General features: G+C 41.2%; 3 protein-coding genes across 3 annotated transcripts; all 3 read right to left on the bottom strand.

The window, feature by feature from the left end:
* Nucleotides 1–2,163: 2,163 nt before the first annotated feature.
* On the bottom strand, nucleotides 2,164–3,192 carry LOC112125402 (trace amine-associated receptor 7a-like). The gene has a single exon (XM_024223813.2). It carries the CDS (start codon nucleotides 3,190–3,192, stop codon nucleotides 2,164–2,166), a length of 1,029 nt encoding a protein of 342 aa, XP_024079581.2.
* An 11,597-nt stretch (nucleotides 3,193–14,789) lies between these two features.
* Nucleotides 14,790–15,818, bottom strand: LOC113406223 (trace amine-associated receptor 7a-like). Its single transcript, XM_026649594.1, has one exon. The coding sequence runs from the start codon at nucleotides 15,816–15,818 to the stop codon at nucleotides 14,790–14,792; it is 1,029 nt and encodes a 342-aa protein (XP_026505379.1).
* A 9,072-nt stretch (nucleotides 15,819–24,890) lies between these two features.
* On the bottom strand, nucleotides 24,891–25,919 carry LOC113406220 (trace amine-associated receptor 7a-like). The gene has a single exon (XM_026649570.1). The coding sequence runs from the start codon at nucleotides 25,917–25,919 to the stop codon at nucleotides 24,891–24,893; it is 1,029 nt and encodes a 342-aa protein (XP_026505355.1).
* Nucleotides 25,920–26,205: the final 286 nt, after the last annotated feature.

Raw genomic sequence — 26,205 nt, 5'->3', positions numbered from 1 at the left:
AAAAGACAACCTGCGGAGCGGCCGGAGCCGCGAAGCAGGAAAAAAAACCAACCCTGCGGCGTGGCCGGAGGCAGGGTGCAGGGGGACTCCCTGCGCTGCAGACGTGCCCCGGGCAGCGAAGTGCGCGCCCCGGCTAGCGGGGGGGAGGGGGAGAGAGCAGGGGGGAAGAGAGAAGGGGGGTGGCCAGGGCTTCATTCAGCGGGGCGCTCACCACGCGGCCACTCCCGTCGCGCCGCCTGCTGGGAGGGCTCCGCGCCTCTCCAGTCGGTGGGCAGGGAAGGACGCGGTCTGCCCTGCCAGGCTTGCTGCAGACCTGGCATCGGCTGGGGCAGACGGAGCGCGCAGCCAGCTCCCAGCAGGGCGCTCCCCTTCTCCGTGCCACTGCCCCCTACAGGGCTGCCAGAGCGGCGAACCAAAAAGAAAAAAAACCTGCGGGGCGGCCGGAGCGGCAAAGCGCAAAAAACCCCAAAACCTCCCGCAAAAAACTGCGGGGCGGCAGGAGCAGCGAAGCAAAAAAAAAAAAAGGATTGGAGGGAAGCCGCCCCTTAGAATCTGCCGTCCCAAACACGAGCTTGCTCGGCTGGTGCCTGGAGCCGGCCCTGGTTAATAACCTCAGGCCTCAGGAAGAGGGAGATTTTCACCCTATACAGACTGAAGCAGGCAGGGAAGATCTGCCACGGAAATTGAATTATTTAAAAAAAAAGTTATTTTTGGAATTTGCAAATTAAACTTTTAGAAGTTTTTATTAACAAAATCCTAGTTAGTTCCTGTGATACACAGTTAACTTGCCTGCTACAGTAAAATCAATGGCATGCTCCTACTTCACTTACAATGTAACAAACCAGATAATAAGCAGTTATTGTTATTATAGAGGAATATTGCAAACTAACAAATAGTTCTCATTCACAACTGGCTTGTCCAGGGCTCCTGTAGCAAGTGTTTGAAATCCAGATCCCTTGCTGCCAGTAGGAAATATCTTAGGGCTTGACTACATGGGAGGTTTACCGGAATTGATATTGCAAAACAACTAGCTATTGCACTTTAAATTCACACCTTATTTTAAACCAAAATAACTTTCAAGTATAGACAAGCCCTTAGAATGTTGCTGTGACTCAGAAGACTGTTCTGTGATTGGATTTTCTCCTGTAATGGAAAGGACAGTTTTCTCTCAAAATAGCAGGGGTAAAATCTTAGTCCCATTAAAGTCAATGGGAGTTTTACCATTGAATTCACAGGTATCTGGATTTCACGTTAGGTTATTGTTTTCTTTTAGTGTCTGTTATTACTAGAACCCTCCCTCGTGTGAGGAATCCTTGTGCACATGAAAGAGTCTTATTTCTACTCAATACTTACCCAAGAGAAAGGTTGGTCTTGTGGTTAAGGCACAGAGCTGGACATTTCCTGTGTGAATATGGGCAAGTCAGTGCTGTCTTATTTTTGCTCCCATTAAAAGTCAATGGGAGTTTTACCTCCAGTTTAAAAAGTAGCAGGACTGGATCCCTAATCTCTTTGATTGGGTTTTTCAAAGGAGCCTAAGACAGTTAAATGTCCATCTTCCTTTGAAATTCAAATTTCTTATCCATTAAATGAGGATAATAATATCCATTCCATATGGGTGCAGGGAGACTTAATTCAGTAGTATAAGTAAAGAATTTGAACACCCATAAACTGACAGTAATATATAAGTATAAAATATTAATATTTATATTGTTTATTTGGTAAATAATATCATACAGATTTTAAAGGAAACCTATTTTTTAAACTTTTTAAACAGAAAAAAAATTCTGTTTCTCAGTATTGTTAGTACTGCCTAACAAATAGAGATGAACTTAACTGAAAAACTGATTTTTGATCTTTCTTTTTTTGCCTTTGTTTAATTCTGGAGGGCCATTTTATATTCTCAGTTCCACAATTACAACTAATGGACATTGTTCCATTATAGTTTCAAAGCATAATCCTGTACTAAATTAATAGTATCTGTAAATCTATTTTCTTGATATAATGTGGTCAAGCCGTTTTTCACAATGATAAAAAGCTGTACAAAATATAAAATCAAGATGACAATATTTTATTCAGAAAAAGAAATACACAGCCAGATTTTATGAACAGGACAATGACTGTGAAATATGAGGTGAGTAGCTCTATGCAGGATCGGATAGGTTTTCAGTTTGGAAATAAATTCATTGTTGAACAATCAAGCTGGAGCATTTTACAGCTCACAATCACTTTCATTGCTTTTCGAAACCAAGGATAAAAGACAGAGTAAATCAGAGGATTAATGGCAGAGTTGGAATAAGTTAACCAAACCACAATGTCAAAGACAATGGGTGGCATTATGAAGTTAAAAAAAGCATCAGTTATTACAGTTATAGAATAAGGTGACCAGAATACCACAAAAGCTATCACAGCAATACCAATGGTTTTAGCAGCTTTCCTTTCTCTTCTGCTAACTCTGTCACTGTAATTATCAGACGACTGGGTATTGTTGCTCATCATCTCTATCATTCTAGCTTGTCGTTTAGCCACAGCAAAGATTTTGCTGTAAAGTGCTATTGTTGTGAAAAAAGGTATTAGGTAAAGGAGAGTGGATACAACAACCCATGTTTTGTTGAAGAGAATCTGACAGCTCCCTACACAGGAGAGGGCATTTACTAATTCTTGTATCCCTTTGTCATTAGCCCCAGTGAAGACAACAGAAAAACTGTATACTATTGAAAATGTCCAGGCAACAGCTATGAACATGCCTGAAACTGGCACTGTGAACTTGAGAGGGTAAATTAAAGGATCAGTAACAGCAATGTAGCGATCAACAGAGATGAAACACAAGTGAAATATTGATGAATAACAAAAAGATAGTTCTAAAGAACTGTGGAATCTACAGAATATTTCCCCAAAATACCAGCATGTTTCGACAGATCTTATACTGCTGAAGGGCAGCACAGTCAGACCCAAACAAAAATCAGCACATGCCAAGGAGGCAAGCAAAATATTTGTAGGAGAGTGAAGCTGTTTGAAATAAGCTACTGTAATTATTACCATTAGGTTTCCACCTAGTGTAAGAATTGTAAGAAAACCAAGCACAACATACAAAGTTATCCGGATTCCTGAAGACAACGATGTTTTATGGCAAGATCCATTAATATTCTCAAAGCAATATTGTGCTTCTTCATTCTGAAGAAGCGCTGAAGTCATGTTGTGCTTTTGTTGTTAACTACTCTGAACTTTTTAGTGTTTGCATTTGTATGCCAATGGTGATGGTGTGGCACTGGTAGGTCAAGCTCTTCAGTTTTTAAGTCTTTCTGAAAAAGAGAATTAAAGTCGACATGAGTGAGAATACAATAATTCCAAAGTGTTCTATTATGTCTACGAATATACCAGAAATGTGTACGTAAATAGGAAGTAAATAATAGAACATGGCAAAATATCTGTTGTAACTACAGCTTTCAATGGCATTTTGAATTAGGTAAACAAGTAGCAAAAATACTTCATAATTGAAAAGTTTATTTAGGGTTTAACTGTATTTTTACTTATTCATATTTATTTACATTTCCTCGATGCCTGATCTTTCTATTTAAGACAATTGCAAAACTCCCATTCACTTCACTGTAGTTGGATGGACTCCTAATACCTTACCTTTTGAGAAGCTTTTCTTCAGATATAACCCTGGATTATAATGTCAATAGAAGGCAGGAAGAGATGCATGTTTTCAGTAGTGCTTTATCCTCTGAGTTGTCTTAGGAAAGTTAATTAGAAAGAACTGGCACGCTCTCCTCTCAAAAATGAGGGGTGGGGTGAAGGGAAAAACAGCAAACACAAGGGAAATTTAGCGATCATCCCATACAGTGAAATCCCTATGGTAAAAAGCGTAAACACTGAAAGATACGTAGAGTCTGGAAAAAAACATCATTAAGCAATCCACTTTGATTCATCACAAGACAGTCCTTTAACTAAGTATATACTGTGATGCATATGTTTGACCTAAGTCTCATTATCAGATCCTTCCTTTATTTTTTTGAAGGCAAATTTAACTGGCTCCCACAGCAACCAGGTGTTATCTCAGTGTTACTACTGTAATTTTTTTTTGTTAGAAATACTGAGTAAGGAAACTGAGGTCATAGATAATGGTACGTGTGTTAAAGAAAATCTACCCCATCTTTATTATTCTTGTGGTGGGGTATTTTTATTTATTTTTCTCTCTCTCTCTCTCATATATTTTGGCCATTTTTCCAAACTCTGGGCCAAACTCATTCCAGTGCTAAGAATGGAGCAAGGATTGAGGCAGCTTGTGTCATTCCGATGTGTCTGCTGTGGTCCAGTGCAGCCCCCAGTGCAAATTGGGGGGGCTAAATTGCACTCTCGTTGCCATGGCTTCTATAGGCCTTTTGGCTTTGGAATAGCCAGGGTGCAGAACTTTCCTAACTACACCCGGCCAGGCTGCCAAAATCCCCCCTCCCTCCTCTGGCCTATCCCCAGCCTGCCCCAGAAGTTCTCCTGCCCCATGGGTTTCTGAAAGTGTCAGGTTGTTAGAACAAGCTCTGATCTGCCCTGGAGGCCACTTGCTGAGGGGCTGTGCAGCTGCTGTGCTGGTGAGGGCAAGAAGCTGAGGGCCATATAAGATTTGGTCCTGTCTTCCTCAATGAGTTTGAGTAGGTGTAGGCATATGGTTAAGATGGTACTTCCATTATAAACCTATATTTTCCGTGGCTTATAGGTTCCTCAGAAATGCAGGTTGATCCTTTAGTGGTGTTTAGGCCCTTAGACCTAGTCTATATTATGAACTTATGTCGGTATAACTACATCACTCAGAGGTATGAAAAATCTACACCCCTGAGCCTTGCCACAGTTAAAGCGATCTCACCCCCAGTGTGGACAGCATTAGGTCTATGGGAGAATTCTTCCATCAACCTAGCTACCGACTCTCGTGGAGGTGGATTACCTACGCCAACAGGAGAACCCCTCCCGTCTGTGTAGGTAGCGTCTACTGTGAAGCATTTCTTTCACCCCTCACCCCGCCACCGTGGGATGACGTGCTGTTTTTCCCTCCTTTCCCCAGCCAGGAGGGGGAAGCACTGTTTTTACCCCCACCCCGCCGGGAGGGGGACATGCTGTTTTCACTCATACACACACACGTAGCCAGTTATTGTATGTATGTATGTAGAAGCTGAGTTCTCTTAGGCTGTGGTCCCTCCTGTTATGGAGGGTCTCTGGGAGGGCAGGTGGCCTCTAACTGCTTCCAGTTGAGATCTATAATATTGGCAGTTGTTGAGAGGGGAAAGGAGTTGGATCTTCTCTCCCTGTTCTCCTGCGTTTTGGATCTGCTTCTGAGGGTCCTCAGGATACCTGGGGGCTGACTCTTCTCTTCCTTTCCTCTGGGGCATTAACACCATTAGGAGCTCTTTAATGACCTGAAATTCAAATTCAAAAAGAAAGCCTACAAAAAGGGGAAACATGGATGAATTGCTAAGGAGGAAAGAACAGTACAACCATGTAGATACAAAATCAGAAAGAGTATGGCACAAAGTGAGTTACACCTAGCAAGGGACATACAATACAGGATCTTTAAATACATTAGGAGAAAGAGAAAGATGAAGGAAAGTGTTGGTCTTCTACTTAGCGGGGAAGGAGAGGTAATAACTAATGACATCCAGAAAACTGATGTATTTAATGCCTATTTTGCTTCAGACGATTTGTTAGTTGTGCATTTACATTTTTCTTCCTAAGTGAAATACTTTGCACTTGTCTTTATTGAATTTCATCTTGTTGAATTCAGACCAATTCTCCAATTTGTCAGTCATTTTGAATTTTAATACTGTCCTCCAAAGTGCTTGCAATCCCTCGTAGCTTAGTGTCATCAGCAAATTTTATAAGAATACCCTCCCTTTTTCAAGTCATTATTGAAAATGGTGAATAGTACTAGACCAAGCCCTAACTCTTGTGGGACCTCACTAGATATACCTTCCCAGTTTGACAACATACCATTGATAACTAGTCTTTGAGTAGGGCCTTTCAACCAGTTGTTCACTCACTGTATAGTAATTTCATGTAGACCACATTTCCTTAATTTGTTTAAGAGACCGTCATGTGGGATTGTGTCTAAAGCAGACGTGGGCCAACTACAGCCTGCGGGCCACATCAGGCCCGCTGGACCATCCTGCCTGGCCGCTGATCTCCCGGCCAGGGAACCTAGTCCCCGGCCCCTTCCCCGCTGTCCCCTCTCCCCCGCAGCCGGGCTTCGATCTGGCCTGCCGCTCCCGCTGGGCAGAGTGGGGATCGCAGCTGGCTCTGGCCGGGTGTCGCAGCTGCGAGCTCCTGCTGCTGGTAAGGGGGTGGGGAGCAGGGGGGTTGGGTAAGGGAGCGGGGTGTTCTGGGGGGCAGTCAGGGAGGAGGGGGAGGTTGGATGGGGCAGAGGTTCTGGGGGGGCGGTCAGGGGATGGAGAACAGGGAGGGTTGGGAGTGAGAGTCCCGGGGGCCTGTCGGGGGGACCTGTCAGGGGGCGAGGATGTGGACAGGGGTCAGGAGGGCAGTCGGGGTAGGGAGCGGGGGGGCAGGGATCCCGGGGGCAGTTAGGGGCGGGGGGTCCTGGGAGGGGGTGGTCAGGGGACGAGGACCAGAGGGCGGTTGGATAGGGGGTGGGAGTCCTGGGGGGGCTGTCAGGGGGTGGGGGTGTGGATAGGGGTTGGGGCAGTCAGGGGACAGGGAGCAGGGGGGTTGGATAGGTGGTGGGGATCCCGGGACGGGGGCGGTTAGGGAACAAGGAGCAGGGGGGGTTGGATGGGTTGGGGGCTCTGAGCAGGGCATTTGGGGGCGGGACGTAGGAGGGGGTGGATAGGGGGTGGGGGCCAGGCTGTTTGAGGAGGCACAGCCTTCCCTACCAGGCCCTCCAAACAGTAGCGCAACCCCTATATGGCCTGCGGGCCAAAAAGTTTGCCCACCTCTGGTCTAAAGTCTTACTAAAATCAAGATATATCATGTCCACTGTTTCCCCCTTATACAGTAGGCCAAAGAAAGAAATTAGTTGGTTTGGCATGCTTTGTTATTGACAAATCCATTTTGGCTATTCCTTATCACCTCATTGTCCTCTAGGAGCTTACAAATTGATTGTTTAATAACACTGCTCTACAGCCAAAATGCTTCTGAAATAAATGTAGTCAAATGGCAGAGGATAAGTGAGTTATAAAGGGAAGGGATCTCAGTTTAAACCAGAAATGACTAAAATACATCTTTGACTGGATCTATGAATAAATCTATGACTGGGTTTGGACAGTACTTGCTTTTTAGGCAAAACAATGAATGATGCAATCTGAAGCTGGTATTGCGTCATACATGATATGAATTGCATCATGTTATTCCTAGAAGTCATGGATGATGCAATCATAACGAAGCTTACATCACTCTGCTGAACAAATTGTCCTATATCAGCTCTACAAATCATACAATGTCGTGCTCTCTTATTTGTCAGTGTTTGATTGAGTCTTAAAGCTGTTTTACTGCATAATGGCAATGTTTTGCCATCAATTCCAGTTGGTCATGCAGTCCAAATGAAGGAAACCTGTGACAACATGAAACAACTTTTGAGGTGCATAAACTATGACCAACATCAGTGGCAGCTTTGTGGCGATTTGAAGGTTGTTGCTCTCTTGCTTGGTCTGCAGACTGGATACACAAAGTACTGCTGTTTTCTCTGCGAATGGGATAGTCGTGCAAGTGATTCCCACTACATCAAGAAAGATTGGCCACTCCGACAGTCATTGGAGCCTGGGAGGAAAAGTGTTCAGCATCCACCACTTGTTGAATCAAGGAAGATTTTGTTACCACCCTTACACATCAAGCTGGGTCTGATGAAGAACTTTGTCAAGGCCATTGACAAAACACAAGCAGCTTTCAAGTACCTCCGTGGAAAATTTCGAAGGTTAAGTGAAGCTAAGATAAAGGAAGGTGTCTTTGTTGGTCCTCAGATTCGTGAACTTCTTCGAGATGATGCATTTGACCATGCACTGCGTGGCAAGGAAAAGACGGCATGGAAAGCCTTCCAGTTAGTGGCAATAAATTTTCTCGGAAACAACAAGGCAGACAACTACAGGTTGTTGGTGGAAAACCTCCACAAGGCATACAAAAGCCTTGGTTGCAACATGTCACTAAAGATACATTTTTTGCACTCTCATCTAGATTTTTTTCCACCGAACTGCGGAGCAGTGAGCGACGAGCATGGCGAGCGATTTCACCAGGACATTGCAACAATGGAGAAACGCTATCAGGGCAAATGGAGCCCATCAATGCTTGCGGACTATTGCTGGACAGTGACAAGAGATGCTCCATTTAATGAATACAAGAGACAAGCCAAGAAGCGCCGAGTAGACACTGAATAGGACTAAACTATGTACAGAATAGTTTTTTGCCTTTTGTTTCATAATAAATTTTATTTATATAACCCTTTTGCTGATTTTTAAAGTGTTACATAAACAGGACAGGTGAAATATTATCATGTAAAGCAACCATAAACACATGAAAAGACCTAGGTTTACAATTTATGATTAAAACTCTACTATCTACACAATATACAGAGACATAAAATGTAAAAACTTAAATATCTTAGAAACAGTAGCCAATCAGTTGTTTTAATTGTCATATCTGAATTCAGCACATCAAAATACATAATAAATAGCACATTTTATCTCTGAAGCAGACGACTTCTCAAAAATTGTAGAACAGTGTAATTTGTATCAGTATCTTTCCAGGTATCAGAGTTTGACTGACTTCTCTATAATTCTCTGGGTCCTCTTTGTTCCCCACTTTAAAGATAGGTACTATGTTTGCCCTTCTCCAGTGTTCTGGGACCTCACTCATCTTCCAGGAGTTCTCAAAGATAATTGCGAATGGTTCTGAGATTGCTTCAGCTATTTCATTAAGTACCTAAGATGAACTTGAATTCATCTAACTTATCTAAATATTCTTTGACCTGTTTGTTCGCTACTTTGGCTTGTGTTCCTTCCATCTTTTTGGTAGTATTAATTGAGTTGAGTATCTGGTCCCTATTAACCTTTTTAGTCTGAAGCAAAATAGGCATTAAATACACCAGTTTTCTGGATGTCATTAGTTATTACCTCTCCTTCCCCGCTAAGTAGAAGACCAACACTTTCCTTCATCTTTCTCTTTCTCCTAATGTATTTAAAGATCCTGTATTGTATGTCCCTTGCTAGGTGTAACTCACTTTGTGCCATACTCTTTCTGATTTTGTACCTACATGGTTGTACTGTTCTTTCCTCCTTAGCAATTCATCCATGTTTCCCCTTTTTGTAGGCTTTCTTTTTGAATTTGAATTTCAGGTCATTAAAGAGCACCTAATGGTGTTAATGCCCCAGAGGAAAGGAAGAGAAGAGTCAGCCCCCAGGTATCCTGAGGACCCTCAGAAGCAGATCCAAAACGCAGGAGAACAGGGAGAGAAGATCCAACTCCTTTACCCTCTCAACAACAACTGCCAATATTATAGATCTCAACCGGAAGCAGTTAGAGGCCACCTGCCCTCCCAGAGACCCTCCATAACAGGAGGGGCCACAGCCTAAGAGAACTCAGCTTCTACACACATACATTCTCTTTCCCAAAGGGTGAGCAGGTTAACCTAGTCTCCAGTTTTGGGATCTTTCTGTACAGCTGGACTCTGTTCCCTCAGAAAGCACAAGAAAGCAGGCAGAGTATTCACCGTTCCAGCCCTGCACTTCTCTTCCTTACTGTGGATCTCCGACTGCAGAGCATGAGCCTGGGAACCCTGCAGGACCGGTGCTGGAGCCTGGTAGTCCTGTCTTTTCAATATTTAATGACAGTTATTTCACCCACTGTCTTCTCTTCCCAGTCATCCTAGGCTTCTTGGCAGTTCTAAAATTTTATTATTGTTTCCTAGTGATGATATCAAGAACTTTAACATTCTCATCACTGCCTTTTTAATTTTTAGAATATTTAAAGTGTTCATTCACAGTCTGAAATTAGAGTCTAATGTCTGCTGTATCAAACAAAAACAAAAACAAAAAAAGAAAGAAAGGAAAGAAAAGAGAAAAACCCTTCCAAATATATGTTATGCTTATGTAAATACAGCAGAGTGACATAGATGTTACTTAGCCTGTGAGCTCTTCAGGGCAGAGACTGTTTTTTGTTATGTGTCTGTGCCTGGCACTGTGGAGCCTTGATCCCTGCTTGTAGCCCTTAGATGCTACCACAACGCAATCATACTAAGAGGAAGTTCAAAAACTTAGAAGAAGAAAAACCGAAACAAACGAAAAAAACATTAGCTGAAGTTCTGATATCAATACTCATTCCACAACACTCTTCCATCTCATTGACTGTTTCAGACCCGATGCCCTCTCTCCAATTCATTTAAACAATGTGATAGCATTTAATCATATTTATTAAAGCATGCCAGAGAGGAGTCATCCCAGAGGTGGAACAAAGTAGATTAGCAGGGCTTAGGTCCGGTCTTTATGCCAGCTATTTGGAATTCAATTGAGCAGGGATAGGTGCTTTTTGAAATTGTTTTATATAAAGAGTAATACAAATGGCACTGCCATGTATCTGTGCTTTCATACGCTACATAAATTCTGTAGGCATGCTGATTGTGGGTTTAATATTTCATTTTTAGAATCTCACATTGTTTAAATTAATTGTATTAGTATTACGAGCAGCTTTGCCAGCAGATCGAGGGAAGAGATTATTTCCCTCTATTCGGCACTGGTGAGGCCACACCTGGAGTATTGCGTCCAGTTTTGTTACACCCCACTACAGAAGGGATGTGGACAAATTGGATAAAGTCCAGCGGAGGGCAACGAAAATGATTAGGGGGCTGGGGCGCATGACTTACGAGGAGAGGCTGAGGGAACTGTGGGAGGAATAACTCAGTGCTTTGAGCATTGGCCTGCTAAACCCAGGGTTGTGAGTTCAATCCTTGAGGAGGCCATTTAGGAATCTGGAGCAAAAATCTGTCTGGGGGTTGGACTATATGACCTCCTGAGGTTCCTTCCAACCCTGATATTCTATGAAGAGGGGTTATTTAGTCTAGAGAAGAGTGAGGGGAGATTTGATAGCAGCCTTCAACTATCTGAAGGGGGGGTTCCAAAGAGGATGGAGCTCAGCTGTTCTCAGTGGTGGCAGATGACAGAACAAGAAGCAATGGTCTCAAGTTGTGGAGGAGGTCTAGGTTGGATATCAGGAAACACTATTTCACTAGGAGAGTGATGAAGCCCTGGAATGGGTTACATACAGAGGTGGTGGAATCTCCATCCTCAGAGATTTTTAAGGCCTGGCTTGACAAAGCCCTGGCTGGGACGATTTAGTGGGTGTTGGTCCTGCTTTGAGCAGGGGATTGGACTAGATGACCGCCTGTGGTCTTTTCCAACCCTAATATTCTATGATTCTTTTATTTTGATTAGCAATTATTTTAATGCTGCTATTTGTATTGTTTTCTTTCTCTTACAGTTGAAATATTCAGGATAACCCAGTATTACCCATTAGATGGCACAACAGTGACGTTATCCTGCTCTCCTCTGTTAGCTGAAGATCTTGGGCCTGATTTTGATCTCACATTGGTTTTACACCAATATAACTCTACTGACTTCTGTACAGTCACTCCTGATTTACAGAGACTCAGCTGAGATCAGAATCAACCCCTTCTCTCAAAGCAATATACCTACCAGTATTTTGTTTTGGATTTGTCCTTTACAAGGAAGACTCTTTGTCTGGAACTTGGGGGACAGTTTACTTTGATTCACAGCATACGGACAGCTGTGTCATGTCTTCTGATGGTAGTGTGTGATGCCTATGTATTAAAGCAGAGGTTCCCAAACTGTGATTTGCAAGCTACCAGTGGCCCATGGGGATCTTCCTGGTGGGCATATGATGCTGGCTTCTCATCCTTATCTCCATCAGCTATTTTACGTTACAAGCCAGATAAAAATGCATTAAATAGTTACCTAATATTATTCTTCCATGTAAGGAATTGGTTTTTTTTTTTTTTGCCACAAGGATGTTACAGGATGGGAGGAGAGATAGATCACAAAACAGACTGAATTGCCCCAGGAGAGGGGGGAAAGAAATGCTTCTGAGCAATATTATCTCTCAGACTGTCTCATCTATTTATTTCTACAGCCTCCATCCCTGTAGCATTTGAGTGCTAAGTTTCGGTTAAATAACTATCTGATTATGTACCATCTTCTCTGCTGCTCTTGGGGCAAAATCATGTTTCATGTGCCCATATCAGGCAGAGGAAAACTAAGGGGAATGAGAGGAAAAACAAGGAGGGGGAAGGCTGATTTTCAGAGGTACTGGTCCCCAAAAAATTTTCTGAAGTCAATTGAAGGTGTTGGGTACTCAGCATCTCTGAAATACAGACCCCAGGCCATTCTTTATTCCTCCTTATGGTGGGAAAGGCTGCATGAAGAGGTGTGTCTTTCCCTGCGCCCGAAACGAGGCTGAGTATTCCATACAGTGTACGGTGTTCTGAAAGTGAACTGAAAACAGAGTAATGTGGTTTTGAACTGATCGGACCCTGCTGTGCAGACTGGTCATGCAAAATTTCATTGGACATTCTGCAGTATAAAACTCTGTTGAGTACTTGTTAGAGGTCTCAGGATTCATCAGTCACAGCCTTCTTCTCCAAAGACGGCTGCCATTGGCCCCTGAGTACTGCAGTATCATATGAGGGTATGTGGCACATCCCCTTCCACCTCCCCTTATTCTACAGTCTCCTGCCAGCCAGGAAGACTGGCAGCCCTTTCTGTAGTACATATGGTTCACAGCTGTCTGCCCACATTCTTATTGAACACCTTCTTTTTAGAGCTTAAGTGGTATAGAGGCCTTGTGTACCAGGGTGAATTCTATCCTCTAATATCAAACATTTGATTACACTTCTTTTATCTTCAGTTTTGAACAATAAAATTAATGATACATGCATGAAATGATAAACTGTATAGCAGATGTTTCCAAGGCAGTTTTCATTAGTATGGCTCATCAGAATTAATAATAATTTATTTATTTATTTATTTCTATTATCTATTTATTTATTTATATTAAAGTAGTGCCTAATGAAATCTCAGCCCCCAGTCTGCTAAGGCCTGTAAAAACATATGGTGGAAGATGGTCCCTGGCCCAAACAGTTTACAAGCTAATTACATGTATTGAAAAACCACTTAAACAAATTTATTCTCCATAGTGTTTTGCATATTACTTAGAGTGGGACTTAATCTTCCACAGGAGCAGAGTTAGGCCAGTGCTGGGTGCTTTTGAAAATCCCACACTACATTCTGAAGTCTGTGCTCAAGTATCCTTCATCCTCCAGACCTTGCCCATCCTGTTGCTTGTTGAATTTAAAAAAAGTTATTTTTGGAATTTGTAAATTAAACTTTTAGAAGTTTTTATTAAAAAAATCCCAGTTAGTTCATGTGATACACAGTTAGCTTGCCTACTACAGTAAAGTCAGTGGCATGCTCCTACTTCACTTACAATTTAGCAAAGCAGATAATAAGCACTTACTGTTATTATATGGCAATATTGCAAACTAACTAATATTTCTCATTCACAACTGGCTTGTCCAGGGCTTCCGTAGCAAGTGTTTTAAATCCAGATCCCTTGCTGCCAGTAAGAAATATCTTAGGGCTTGGCTACATAGGAAATTAACTGGAATTGACATTGCAGAATAACTAGCTATTGCACTTTAAATTCATACCTCATTTTAAACCAAAATAACTTTCAAGGATACACAAGCCCTTAGAATGTTGCTGTGACTCAGAAGACTGTTCTGTGATTGGATTTTCTCCTGTAATGGAAAGGACAGTTTTCTCTCAAAACAGCAGGGGTAAAATCTTGGTCCCATTAAAGTCAATGGGAGTTTTACCATTGAATTAACTGGTATCTGGATTTCACCTTAGGTTATTGCTTTCTTTTAGTGTCTGTTATTACTAGAACCCTCCTTTGTGTGAGGAACCCCTGTGCACATGAAAGAGTCTTATTTCTACTCAATATTTCCCCAAGAGAAAGGTTGGTCTTGTGGTTAAGGCACAAAGCTGGACATTTTCTGTGTGAATATGGGCAAGTGAGTTCTTGCTTATTCTTGCTTCCATTAAAAGTCAATGTGAATTTTGCTATCTATTTAAAAAGTATCAGGATTGGATCCTTGATCTTTTTGGGTGGGTTTTTCAAAGGTGCCTAAGAGAGTTAAATGTCCATCTTCCTTTGAAATTCAATTTTCTTATCCATTAAATGAGGATAAAAATATCCATTCCATATGGGTGCAGGGAGACTTAATTCAGTAGTGTAAGTAAAGAATTTGAACACCCATAAGCTGACAGTAATATATAAGTATAAAATATTAATATTTATATTGTTCATTTGGTAAATAATGATACCATATTGGTTTAAAAACACTTCTGTTTCTCAGCATTGTTAGTACTTCCTAACAAATAGAGATGAATTTCACTGAAAAACTAATTTTTGATCTTTTTTTTATTGCCTCAGTTTAATTGTAGAGGGCCATTTTATCTTCTCAGTCACAAAATTACAACCAATGCACATTGCTCAGTTACAGTTTCATGGCATAATATAGTACTGTATTAAATTAATAGGATCTGGAAATATATTGTCTTGATATCATGTGGTCAAGCTGTTTTTCACAATGATAAAAAGTTGTACAAAGTTTAAAATCAAGATGACAATAGTTTATTCAGAAAAAGAAATACACAGCCAGATTTTATGAACAGGACAATGACTGTGAAATATGAGGTGAGTAACTCTATGCAGGATCGGATAGGTTTTCAGTTTGGAAATAAATTCATTGTTGAACAATCAAGCTGGAGCATTTTACAGCTCACAATCACTTTCATTGCTTTTCGAAACCAAGGATAAAAGAGAGAGTAAATCAGAGGATTAATGGCAGAGTTGGAATAAGTGAACCAAACCACAATGTCAAAGACAAGGGGTGGTGTTATGAAGTTAAAAAAAGCATCAGTTATTACAGTTATAGAATAAGGTGTCCAGAATACCACAAAAGCTATCACAGCAATACCAATGGTTTTAGCAGCTTTCCTTTCTCTTTTGCTAACTCTGTCACTGTAAGTGTCAGGCGACTGGATGTTGTTGCTCATCATCTCTATCATTCTAGCTTGTCGTTTAGCCACAGCAAAGATTTTGCTGTAAAGTGCTATTGTTGTAAGAAAAGGTATTAGATAAAGGAGAGCGGATACAACCACCCATGTTTTGTTGAAGAGAACCTGACAGCTCCCTACACAGGAGAGGGCATTTACTAATTCTTGTATCCCTTTGTCATTAGCCCCAGTAAAGACAACAGAAAAACTGAATACTAATGAAAATATCCAGGCAACAGCTATGAACATGCCTGAAACTGGCACTGTGAGCTTGAGAGGGTAAATTAAAGGATCAGTAACAGCAATGTAGCGATCAACAGAGATGAAACACAAGTGAAATATTGATGAATAACAAAAAGATACTTCTAAAGAACTGTGGAATCTACAGAATATTTCCCCAAAATACCAGCATGTTTCAACAGATCTTATACTGCTGAAGGGCAGCACAGTCAGACCCAAACAAAAATCAGCACATGCCAGGGAGGCGAGCAAAATATTTGTAGGAGAGTGAAGCTGTTTGAAATAAGCAATTGAAATCATTACCATTAGGTTTCCACCTAGTGTAAGAATTGTCAGAAAACCAAGCACAACATACAAAGTTATCCGGATTCCTGAAGACCACGATGTTTTATGGCAAGATCCATTAATATTCTCAAAGCAATATTGTGCTTCTTCATTCTGAAGAAGCGCTGAAGTCATGTTGTGCTTTTGTTGTTAACTACTCTGAACTTTTTAGTGTTTGCATTTGTATGCCAATGGTGATGGTGTGGCACTGGTAGGTCAAGCTCTTCAGTTTTTAAGTCTTTCTGAAAAAGAGAATTAAAGTCAACATGAGTGAGAGTACAATAATTCCAAAGTGTTCTATTATGTCTACGAATATACCAGAAATGTGTACGTAAATAGGAAGTAAATAATAGAACATGGAAAAATATCTGTTGTAACTACAGCTTTCAATGGCATTTTGAATTAGGTAAACAAGTAGCAAAAATACTTTATAACTGAAAAGTTTATTTAGGGTTTAACTGTATTTTTACCTATTCATATTTATTTACATTTCCTCGATGCCTGATTTTTCTATTTAAGACAATTGCAAAACCCCCATTGACTTCACTGTAGTTGGATGGACTTCTAATGCCTTACCTTTTGAGAAGCTTTTCTTCAGATATAACCCTGGATTAAAATGTGAATAGAAGGCAGGAAGAGATGCATGTTTTCAGTAGTGCTTTATCCTCTGAGTTGTCTTAGGAAAGTTAATGAGAAAGTACTGGCACCCTCTCCTTTCAAAAATGAGGGGTGGGGTGAGGGGAAAAACAGCAAACACAAGGGAAATTTAGTGATCATCCCATACAGTGAAATCCCTCTAGTAAAGGTGTAAACACTGACAGATACATAGAGTCTGGGAAAAAAACTTCATTAAGCAATCTACTTTGATTTATCATAAGATAGTCTTCAACTAAGTATATACGCTGATGCATATGTTTGACCTAAGTCTCATTAGAAGATCGTTCCTTTATTTTTTGAAGGCAAATTTAACTGGCTCCCACAACAACCAGGTGTTATCTCGGTATTATTACTGTAAATTGCTTTGTGGGGAATACTGACTGAGGAATCTGAGGTCATAGATAATGGTACATGTATTAAAGAAAAACTATCCCACCTTTATTAATCTTGCAGTGGGGTATTTCTCTTTCTCTCTCTGTCTCTCTCTGTCCCTGTCTCTCTTTCTCATATATTTTGACCATTTTTCCACACTCTGGGCCAAACTCATTCCAGTGCTAAGAATGGAGCAAGGATTGAGGCAGCTTGTGTCATCCCGATGTGTCTGCTGTGGTCCAGTGCAGCCCCCAGTGCAAATTAGGGGGGGGGGCTAAATTGCACTCTTTTTGCCATGGCTTCTATAGGCCTTCTGGCTTTGGAATAGCCAGGGTGCAGAACTTCCCTAACTACACCCGGCCAGGCTGCCAAAATTCCCCCTCCCTCCTCTGGCCTATCCCCAGCCTGCCCCAGAAGTTCCCCTGGGTTCCCGAAAGTGTCAAGTTGGTGGAGCAAGCTCTGATCTGCCCTGGAGGCCACTTGCTGAGGGACTGTGTAGCTGCTGTGCTGGTGAGGGCAGGGAGCTGTGGGCCATATATGATTTAGGTCATGTCTTCCTCAATGAGTATGAGTAGTAGAAGTATGGTTGAGATGGCACTTTCATTCCAAACCTATATTTTCCATGGCTTATAAATTCCTCAGAAATGCAGGTCGATCCTTTAGTAGTGTTCAGGTCCTTAGGCCTGGTCTATATTATGAATTTATGTCAGTATAACTATATCGCTCATGGTTATTGAAAATCCACACCCCGAGCTCCGCCGCAGTTAAAGTGATCTGACCCCCCAGTGTGGACAGCAGTAGGTCTATGGGAGAATTCTTCCATCAACCTAGCTACCACCTCTTGTGGAGGTGGATTACCTACGCCAACATAGAGGGAGAACCCCTCCCGTCTGCGTTGGTAGCGTCTTCTCTGAAGCCTTTCTTTCACCCCTCGCGTTCCCGCCAGCAGGAGGTCATGCTGTTTTTACCCCCTTCCCCCAGTCAGGAGGGGGACGCACTGTTTTTACCCCACCCCGTCCTGCCGGGAGGGGGACATACTGTTTTCACTCACACATATACACCTAGCTAGTTTTTTCTGCATTTGTTAGTTGTGCATTTGATTTTTTCCTTTCTAAGTGAAATACTTTGCACTCGTCTTTATTGAATTTCATCTTGTTGAATTCAGACCAATTCTCCAATTTGTCAGTCATTTTGAATTTTAATACTGTCCTCCAAAGTGCTTGCAATCCTTCGTAGCTTGGTGTCATCAGCAAATTTTATAAGAATACCTTCCACTCCCTTTTTCAAGTCATTAATGAAAATGGTGAATAGTACTGGACTGAGGCCTAACCCTTGTGGGACCCCACTAGATATACCCTCCCAGTTTGACAGCAAACTATTGATAACTTCTCTTTGAGTAGTGCCTTTCAACCAGTTGTTCACTCACTGGATAGTAATTTCATGTAGACCACATTTCCTTAATTTGTTTAAGAGACCATCATGTGGGATTGTGTCTAAAGTCTTACTAAAATCAAGACATATCATGTCCACTGCTTCCCCCTTATCCAGTAGGCCAAAGAAGGAAATTAGGTTGGTTTGGCATGCTTTGTTCCTGACAAATCCATTTTCCCTATTCCTTATCACCTTATTATCCTCTAGGAGCTTATAAATTGATTGTTTAATAATTTGTACCAATATCTTTCCAGGTATTGGCGTTTGACTGACTTGTCAAAAATTCGCTGGGTCCTCTTTGTTCCCCACTTTAAAGATAGGTACTATGTTTGCCTTCTCCAGTGTTCTGGGACCTCACTCATCTTCCAGGAGTTCTCAAAGATAATTGCAAATGGTTCTGAGATTGCTTCAGCTACTTCCTGAAGTTCCTAAGACGAACCTGAATATATCTAACTTATCTAAATATTCTTTAACCTGTTTGTTCTCTGGCTTGTGTTCCTTCCATCTTTTTGTTAGTATTAATTGAGTATCTGGTTCCTATTCACCTTTTTAGTGAAGTCTGAAGCAAAATAGGCATTAAATGCCTCAGTTTTCTGGATGTCATCAGTTATTATCTCTCCTTCCCCGCTAAGTAGAAGACCAACACTTTCCTTCATCTTTCTCTTTCTCCTAATGTATTTAAAGACCCTGTCTTGTATGTCCCTTGCTAGGTGTAACTCACTTTGTGCCATACTTTTTCTGATTTTATCCCTGCATGCTTGTACTGTTCTTTTCCCTTAGCAATTCATCCATGTTGCCCCTTTTTGTACGCTTTCTTTTTGAATTTCAGGTAATTAAAGAGCTCCTAATGGTGCTAATGTCCCAGAGGAAAGGAAGAGAAGAGCCAGCCCCCAGGTATCCTGGAGACCCTCAGAAGCAGATCCAAACCCCAGGAGAACAGGGGGAGAAAGTCCAACCTTTCCCCTCCCAATGACAACTGCCAATATTATAGATCTCAGCTGGAAGCACATATTGGCCAGATGCCCTCCCAGATACCCTCCACAACAGGAGGGGCCACAGCCTAAGAGAACTCAGCTTCTACACACATACATTTCTCTTTCCCAAAGGGTGAGCAGATTAACTTAGTCTCCAGTTTTGGGATCTTTCTGTGCAGCTGGACTCTGTTCCCTCAGAAGGCACATGAAAACAGGCGGAGTATTCACGTTCCAGCCTTGCACGGTTCTTCCTTACTATGGAGCTGTGACTCTAGAGCAGGGGCGGCAACCTATGCCCCGCATGCCAAAGGTGGCACGCGAGCCGATTTTTGATGGCACGTGGTGGCGGGTTGAGCCACTCAGCCCGCCGCCGCTCTGGGGTTCCCGCTGCTTGCCTTGCCAGCCGGGGTCCCGCCGCTGGTCCCACTCAGCGCCCGCTGCTGGCCTGGGTGAAGGAACCCCAGGCTGGCAGCGGGCTGAGACCCTGGCTGGCAGGAGCTGGCGGCCGGAACCCCAGAGCAGCGGCGGGCTGAGCCGCTCAGTCGCTGCTCTGGGGTTCCGGCTGCTGGCCCCTTGCCAGCTGGGGTCCCCGCCGCAGCCCCACTCCCCTTGCTTTCGGTGGGAGTTCCAGCACAGGCCCCCTGCCAGACAGGATCCAGGCCTCTGGCCCTGCTCAGCCCTACCAGCCACCAGCTTCACTCACCTCAGCTGCTTATCTGGGGTTCCAGCCACTGACCTCCTGCCAGCCGGTTAACAACGGATCACTCAGAAGCCTGTGTGCAGTTTAAAGTATCTAAATACATGCCAGACATTGGAAAACTCAGCAAGGAAAAGCAAGGGCAAGGATCACACTAAACTGATAAGATCTGCATTTTAATTTAATTTTAAATAAAGCTTCTGAAACATTTTGAAACCCTTGTTTACTTTACATATAACAGTAGTTTGGTTATATAATAAATAGACTTATAGTGAGACCTTCTAAAAAACGTTAAAATGTATTACTGGCACGCGAAGCCTTAAATTAGAGTGTATAAATGAAGACTTGGCACACCACTTCTGAAAGGTTGCCCACCCCTGCTCTAGAGCATGAGCCTGGGAACCCTGCAGGACCAGTCCTGGAGCCTGGTAGTTAGCAGAGCAGTTCACACCTCCACCCTCTCCTGTCTTCAATATTTAATGACTCTTGTTTCCACCCACTGTCTTCTTTTCCCAGTCATCCTAGGCTTCTAGGCAGTTCTACAATTTTATTATTGTTGCCTAGTGGGGATATCAAGAACCTTAATATTCTCATCACTTTTTTTTTTAATTTTTAGAATATTTAAAGTGTTCATTCGCAGTCTGAAATTAGAGTCTAATATCCGCTGTATTAAAAAAAAGAGAGAGAGAGAGAGAGAAAAACCCTTCCAAATATATGTTATGCTTATATAAATATGACATAGTGACATAGATGTTACTTAACCTGTGAGCTCTTAAGGGCAGAGACTGTTTTTTGTTATGTGTTTGTGCCTGGCACTGTGGAGCCTTGATCCCTGCTTGGAGCCCTTAGGTGCTACCACAATACAATCATACTAAGAGGAAGTTTAAAAAACTTAGAAGAAGAAAAACCCAAACAACTGATAAAATATTAGTTGAAGTTCTGATATCAATACTTATTCCACAACACTCTTCCATCTCATTAACTATGACTAAACGGTATCAAATTGTTTAAGTTAATTGAAGAAAGGGCACAGAGTTTTTCAGATTCTGTGCCCTTTCTTCAATTAATTTAAACAAGGTGACAGCGTTTAGTCATAGTTATTAAAGCATACCAGAGAGGATTCATCTCTGTAACAAAGTAGATTAGCAGGGTTTAGGTGAGGTCTTTATGCCAGCTATTTGGAATTCAGTTGAATAGGTATAGGTGCCTTTTGATATTTTTTTACAAAGTAATGAAAATGACACACCCATGTATCTGTGCTATCATACGCTACATAAATTGTGTATGCATGGTGACTGTGGGTTTAATATTTCATTTTGTGTAGCAATTTATTTTAATGCTGATATTTGTATTGCTTTGTTTTTCTTACAGTTGAAATATTCAGGATCACCCACTAGATGGCACAACAGTGATGTTATCCTGCTCTCCTCTGATAGCCGAAGATCTTGGACTTGATTTTGATCTCACATTGGTATTACACCAATATAACTCTACTGATTTCAGTACAGTCACTCCTGATTTACAGAGACTTAGCTGAGATCAGAATCAACCCCTTCTCTCAAAGCAATATACCTACCAGTATTTCGTTTTGGATTTGTAGTTATGATCAAAAATGTCCTTTTCAGAGAAGACACTTTGTCTGGAACTTGGGGGAGACAGTTTACTTTGATTCACAGCATATGGACAACTATGTCTACATTTCATATCTTCTGATGGTATTGTGTGATTCCTATGAAAGCAGGGGTTCCCAAACTGGTTTGCCGGCTATCAGTGATCCATGGAGATCTTCCCAGTGGGCACATGGTGCTGGCTTCTCCTCCTTATTTTCAGCAGCTATTTTACATTACAAGACAGATAAAAATCTATTAAATATTTACCTAATACTATTATTCCTTGGAAGTAATTGTTGTTGTTGCCACAAGGATTTTACAGGATGGGAGGAGAGGTAGATCACAAAACAGGTCACAAAATTGCCCCAAGAGAGGGGAAAAGGAAATGTTTCTGAGCAATATTATCTGTCAGACTGTCTAATCTATTTATTTCTAGAGCTTCCATCCATGTAGCATTAGGGTGCTCAGTTCAGAGTTAAATAGCTGTCTGATTCTCTGCTCCTCTTGAGGCAAAAACATGTTTCATGTGCCCATATTAGGCAGAGGAAAACTAAGGGAATGAGAGGAAAAACAAGGAGCAAGGGGGGGAGGGGGAGGCTGATTTTCAGAGGTACTAGTCCCCAAAATACTTTTTGAAGTCAATGGAAGGTGTGTGTACTCAGCATCTCTGAAATTCAGACCCCTGGCCACTCTGTATTCCTCCTTATTGTGGGAAAGGCTGCATGAAGAGGTGTGTCTTTCCCGGACTTTGAAAAGAGAATGAGTATTCCGTACAGTATACGGTATTCTGAAAGTGAACTGGAAAGAGAGTAATGTGCTTTTGAACTGATCAGATTCTGCTGTGCGGGCTGGTCGTGTAAAGTTTCATTGAACATTCTGCAGTATAAAACACTGTTGAGTGCTTGTTATAGGTCTCAGGATTGATCAGTCACAGCCCTCTTCTCCAAGGAGGGCTGCCATTGGCCCATGAGTACTGCGGTATCATACAAGGGTGTCAGAGTAGCAGCCGTGTTAGTCTGTATCCGTAAAAGGAACAGGAGTACTTGTGGCACCTTAGGGACTAACAAATTTATTAGAGCATAAGCTTTCGTGGGCTACAACCCACTTCTTCGGATGCATAAGAAGTGGGTTGTAGCCCACGAAAGCTTATGCTCTAATAAATTTGTTAGTCTCTAAGGTGCCACAAGTACTCCTGTTCTTTATACAAGGGTGTATGGCTCATCCCCTTCCACCTCCCCCCATTCTACTGTCTTCTGCCAGCCATATGGTAGTACATATGGTTCACAGCCATCTGCCCACATTCTTATTGAACACCTTCTTTGCAGAGCTGAAATGGTACAGACTGCCTTGTGTATTTTATCCTCTAATATCAAACATTTGATTTACGCTTCTTTTATCTTCAGTTTAGAATAATAAAACTAATGATAAATGCATGAAATGATAAACTGTATACCAGAGGTTTCCAGGGCAGTTTTTATTAGTGTGGCTTATCAGAATGAATAACAATAATTTATTGTTATATGCATTTTGTTTTCTCTTACTTAATTGGCCTCTCAGAGTTGGTAAGACAACTCCCACCTGTTCATGCTCTCTGCATGTGTGTATATATATCTCCTCAATATATGTTTCACTCTATATGCATCCGAAGAAGTGGGCTGTAGCCCAGGAAAGCTTATGCTCTAATAAATTTGTTAGTCTCTAAGGTGCCACAAGTACTCCTGTTCTTTTTGCATTTATGTATTTATTTGAATTAAGGTAGTGCCTAATGAAATCTCAGCCCCCAGTGTACTAGGGTGCATATAAACATATGGTAGAAGATGGTCCCTGGCCCAAATAGTTCACAAGCTAATTACATGTATTGAAAAACCACTTAAACAAATTTACACTCCATAGTGTTTTGCATATTATTTAGAGTAGGACTTAATCTTCCACAGGAGCAGAGTTAGGCCAGTTCTTGGTGCTTTTGAAAATACCACACTACATCCTGAAGTCTGTGCTCAAGTATCCTTCATCCTCCCTATCTTGCGCATCCTGTTGTTTGTTGAATTTTTAAAAAAGTTATTTTTGGAATTTGTATTAACAAAATCCCAGTTACTTCATGTGATAAACAGTTAGCTTGCCCACTATAGTAAAGTCAATGGCATGCTCCTACTTCTGTTACAATTTAGAAAACCAGATAATAAGCAGTTATTGTTATTATATGGCAATATTGCAAACTAACAAATATTTCTCATTCACAACTGGCCTGTCCAGGGCTTCTGTAGCAAGTGTTTGAAATCCAGATCCCTTGCTGCTAGTATGAAATATTTTAGAGCTTGTCTACATGGGAAATTAACTGGAATTGACATTGCAGAATAGCTAGCTATTGCACTTTAAATTCACACCTTACTTTAAACCAAAATAACTTACAAGTATAGACAAGTCCTTAGAATATTGCTGTGACACAGAAGACTGTTTTGTGGTTGGATTTTCTCCTGTAATGGAAAGGACAGTTTTCTCTCAAAACAGCAGGGGTAAAATCTTGGTCCCGTTGACATCAAGGGGAGTTTTACCATTGAATTCACTGGTATCTGAATTTCACATTAGGTTATTGTTTTATTTTAGTGTCTGTTATTACTAGAACCCTCCCTTGTGTGAGGAACCCTTGTGCACATGAAAGAGTCTTATTTCTACTCAATACTTCCCTGAGAGAAAGGTTGGTCTTGTGGTTAAGGCACAGAGCTGGACATTTCCTGTGTGAATATGAACAAGTCAGTGCTGGCTTATTCTTGCTCACATTAAAAGTCAATGGGAGTTTTGCCACCAATTTAAAAAGTAGCAGGATTGGATCCTTAATCTCTTTGGTTGGGTTTTTCAAAGGAGCCTAAGGGAGTTAAAAGTCCATCTCACTCTGAAATTCAATGTTCTTATTCATTAAATGAAGATAATAATATCCATTCCATATAGGTGTTGGGGGACATAATTCATTAGTATAAGTAAAGAACCCATAAGTTGACAGTAATGTATAAGTATAAAATATTAATATTTATATTGTTCATTTGGTAAATAATGATACCATACAGGTTTTAAAAGAATGGAAAATCATTTCTGTTTTTTCTTTATTGTTAGTACTTCCTAACACATAGAGATGAATTTCACTGAAAAACTAATTTTTGATCTTTCTTTTTTTACCTTTATTTAATTCTGGTGGGCCATTTTATCTTCTCAGTTCCACAATTACAACTAATGGACATTGCTCTATTATTGTTTCATACCATAATCTAGTATTAAATTAACAGTATCTGTAAATAAATTGTCTTGATATCATATGATAAACCAGTTTTTCACAATGATAAAAAGCTGTACAAAGTATAAAATCAAGATGAAATATTTCATCCAGAAAAAGAAATACACGGCCAGATTTTATGAAAAGGGGAATGACCGTGAAGTGTGAGGTAAGTAGCTCTATGCAGGATCGGATAGGTTTTCAGTTTGGAAATAAATTCATTGTTGAACAATCAAGTCGGAGCATTTTACAGCTCAGAATCACTTTCATTGCTTTTCGAAACCAAGGATAAAAGACAGAGTAAATCAAAGGATTAATGGCAGAGTTGGAATAAGTGAACCAAACCACAATGTCAAAGACAAGGGGTGGTGTTATGAAGTTAAAAAAAGCATCAGTTATTACAGTTATAGAATAAGGTGACCAGAATACCACAAAAGCTATCACAGCAATACCAATGGTTTTAGCAGCTTTCCTTTCTCTTTTGCTAACTCTGTCACTGTAAGTGTCAGACGACTGGGTGTTGTTGCTCATCATCTCTATCATTCTAGCTTGTCGTTTAGCCACAGCAAAGATCTTGCTGTAAAGTGCTATTGTTGTAAAAAACGGTATTAGATAAAGGAGGGAGGTTACAGCCACCCAAGTTTTGTTGAAGAGAACCTGACAGCTCCCTACACAGGAGAGGGCATTTACTAATTCTTGTATCCCTTTGTCATTAGTCCCAGTAAAGACAACAGAAAAACTGAATACTAATGAAAATATCCAGGCAACAGCTATGAACATGCCTGAAACTGGCACTGTGAACTTGAGAGGGTAAATTAAAGGATCAGTAACAGCAACGTAGCGATCAACAGAGATGAAACACAAGTGAAATATTGATGAATAACAAAAAGATACTTCTAAAGAACTGTGGAATCTACAGAATGTTTCCCCAAAATACCAGCATGTTTCGACAGATCTTATACTGCTGAAGGGCAGCACAGTCAGACCCAAACAAAAATCAGCACATGCCAGGGAGGCGAGCAAAATATTTGTAGGAGAGTGAAGCTGTTTGAAATAAGCAATTGAAATCATTACCATTAGGTTTCCACCTAGTGTAAGAATTGTCAGAAAACCAAGCACAACATACAAAGTTATCCGGATTCCTGAAGACCACGATGTTTTATGGCAAGATCCATTAATATTCTCAAAGCAATATTGTGCTTCTTCATTCTGAAGAAGCGCTGAAGTCATGTTGTGCTTTTGTTGTTAACTACTCTGAACTTTTTAGTGTTTGCATTTGTATGCCAATGGTGATGGTGTGGCACTGGTAGGTCAAGCTCTTCAGTTTTTAAATCTTTCTGAAAAAGAGAATTAAAGTCGACATGAGTGAGAGTACAATAATTCCAAAAAACAACAAGGAGTCCGGTGGCACCTTAAAGACTGGTCTTTAGTGTTTAAGGTGCCACCGGACTCCTTGTTGTTTTTGTGGATACAGACTAACACGGCTACCCCCTAATAATTCCAAAGTGTTGTATTA

The sequence above is a fragment of the Terrapene carolina genome, unplaced genomic scaffold, assembly GCF_002925995.2.
Source record: "Terrapene carolina triunguis isolate 2854851 unplaced genomic scaffold, T_m_triunguis-2.0 Scaffold85, whole genome shotgun sequence".
In the NCBI taxonomy this organism is placed as follows: domain Eukaryota; kingdom Metazoa; phylum Chordata; order Testudines; family Emydidae; genus Terrapene; species Terrapene triunguis.
This window is presented reverse-complemented; position numbering and strand designations above follow the sequence as displayed.

What these genes read in the sequence shown, in the direction of transcription:
- LOC112125402 (XM_024223813.2), bottom strand. Translation starts at nt 3,192, where the DNA reads ATGACTTCAGCGCTTCTTCAGAATGAAGAAGCACAATATTGCTTTGAG.
- LOC113406223 (XM_026649594.1), bottom strand. Translation starts at nt 15,818, where the DNA reads ATGACTTCAGCGCTTCTTCAGAATGAAGAAGCACAATATTGCTTTGAG.
- LOC113406220 (XM_026649570.1), bottom strand. Translation starts at nt 25,919, where the DNA reads ATGACTTCAGCGCTTCTTCAGAATGAAGAAGCACAATATTGCTTTGAG.